The 2053-nt window shown below is 51.1% G+C and overlaps 1 protein-coding gene across 1 annotated transcript; it reads left to right on the top strand.

Annotated features, from left to right (window-relative positions):
- Positions 1-1028, top strand: J4E92_005215 (uncharacterized protein; the record flags this gene model as incomplete). The annotated part of the gene is made up of 4 exons (XM_051496598.1): positions 1-72; positions 129-462; positions 515-649; positions 706-1028. The coding sequence occupies 4 exons, from the start codon at positions 1-3 to the stop codon at positions 1026-1028; spliced, it is 864 nt and encodes a 287-aa protein (XP_051353318.1).
- Between the last annotated feature and the right edge of the window lie 1025 nt (positions 1029-2053).

Below are 2053 nucleotides of genomic sequence, written 5' to 3'. Positions count from 1 at the left end.
ATGGTAGTTGCTGACACACTCTTCACTCCTGCAGCCGGTCTACCCGACCTTGGTAACGACGGAGACAGTCTTGTGAGTGCTACGTCCAAGTATGGACAACATAGAGTCCGCTGCTAACAAGAGGTTAGTCTGGCTCGATCAACAAGGTCTATTCCTTCTCCCAGGTAAACGGATATCAGGGTCAAGCTGATGGCTGTGATATCGGTTCTGGTGGAATTTGCGACCGCACCATTGACGCGGGGGTTGGGGGCCAACGAGCCAAATACGTCAGCATCTCGAACAACGATGACGCGACATGTATTGCCTGGATCACCGTGACGCAGTTCGACGGCACTTTCGGTGGTGCATGGACTGGCGATATTGGATCAGTCTGTGGCCAATCCTGGTACGAGAGCGTCGAGGTAGCGGGACGCCTAGACGACGGCGGCGACTACGTCCCCAGGTGCACTTGGATTGATGCAGGTAAATGACGGCCGTGGCACACATGTGATACATACACTGACTTCGTATCTAGACCATACCAACGATATTGCGGCTGCTTCTCTGAAGTTCGATACCTCCGCGTATGGTGAAAACGTCAACGACACCGCGAGCAGCAACGCAGGATGTACATACACGATCTTTGGCCCAGACAGTGGCCCTATCGCTGGTCAGTCATCCCCTTATACCTACCGCGCAAGGACTTTCTCTAACATTCGTGTTCAGACCAACCTGGCGCCAAGCGTAGTGTCTCTGAGCGCCCCCAGTGGATGACCGAGGCACTTGTCGTGTCCAACATTGCAAGCCACTCAGCGAAGGGACTTTGTGAATCTGCCACGTCTTGGGGACCGGACTTTGTTGACGCACATGGAAACTTCTGCGATATGGGCTCTAAGACTCTCACGCCGCTCTGCTCCTCGCAGGATGTTGATGGGTGTGTAGATGTGGACGAAGACGAGAGCGCTGTCGTGAAGCGCATGAGCGTCGCGAAGCGCACTACCAGCGTCAAGCACAAGTCGTACAAGAAGATTGCCAAGTGGGGATTTTAGATGACGGCCTCTTGGGTAACCTTGTGAGAGGAGGTTTACGTACATTTGCGGAGTTTACACTCAATTACGCTCATTACCAATGACATTTGACTTTTACAATCTATCCCACAACCCTCGCAAGTGACGAGGTCATGTTTTGCCGTCCATGACTCCTTCTTGCACGACTTGCATGACTCTGCGATAGCAACAACGACGTTAACTGTCGCGCAGAAGATATGTGGCTGTATCGTAGCATGTGCTGCCGGGTCGCAGTTTCCAAGGTTGAGTCTCGAGGTCGTCTTGCGTATGATCGTCTGAGTAGCCAAAGAAAAGGCAGCCACTCCTCATGAGTGTGAACAAGGATGCCAAAAGTCCATCATGCGGACGAATGCTCTCGGAAATTCTCGATGTCGAGACAAAAGAAGAGGATTCCGGGAACTAGAAAAATTTAGAGTTGTTCCCCTTCCGCCTGCCGCTGCTTCCGTGCAGGGACCCGTTGCGCTAGCCGCTCGCAGTGGCCACCCGCCGCCTCACGAACTCGAGAAGCATCGGAGGATCGGGAATGAGGCTGGCAGCGGGCAATATTGGGCACAGCCTGGGTGTCGACGAAACCTTAAATTGTTACGCGTATCGTACCCACTATGGTTTCCACGAAGAACCTTGAAAGCTTCTATCGCCAATGTCACAGTTTGCGTACCCAGGCGCAAGTACTTTGGCTGTCAACTGCCGGAACAAAGCAATACTGTACGGGACGCCATTTCTTTGGAATAACGCACTAAGCAATACTTTTTTTGAAAGAAAAGTTATGGTGGAAGCAACGTAGACTAGATTGACCTTAGTATCTGGGTATGCAATTTTCAACTTCATGGAGTTTTCACTCGCTCGACATCGACATTATGTCTCGTACATGCAAGTACCATCAATAGATCACAAAGCCATATCTTTACCGTTGGTTCACCTTATCATGAACTCGCCAGATGTCTATTCCGTATTCCCCCAAACCCTAAAATATACAGATAACACCGTCATCATGCATTCACCCTCTA

Source organism: Alternaria infectoria (assembly GCF_024043175.1).
Source record: "Alternaria infectoria strain BMP 0036 chromosome Unknown scaffold_7, whole genome shotgun sequence".
Classification (NCBI taxonomy): Eukaryota; Fungi; Ascomycota; class Dothideomycetes; order Pleosporales; family Pleosporaceae; genus Alternaria; species Alternaria infectoria.
Note: the sequence above shows the minus strand (reverse complement) of the source record. Positions and strands in the feature narration are given on the sequence as shown.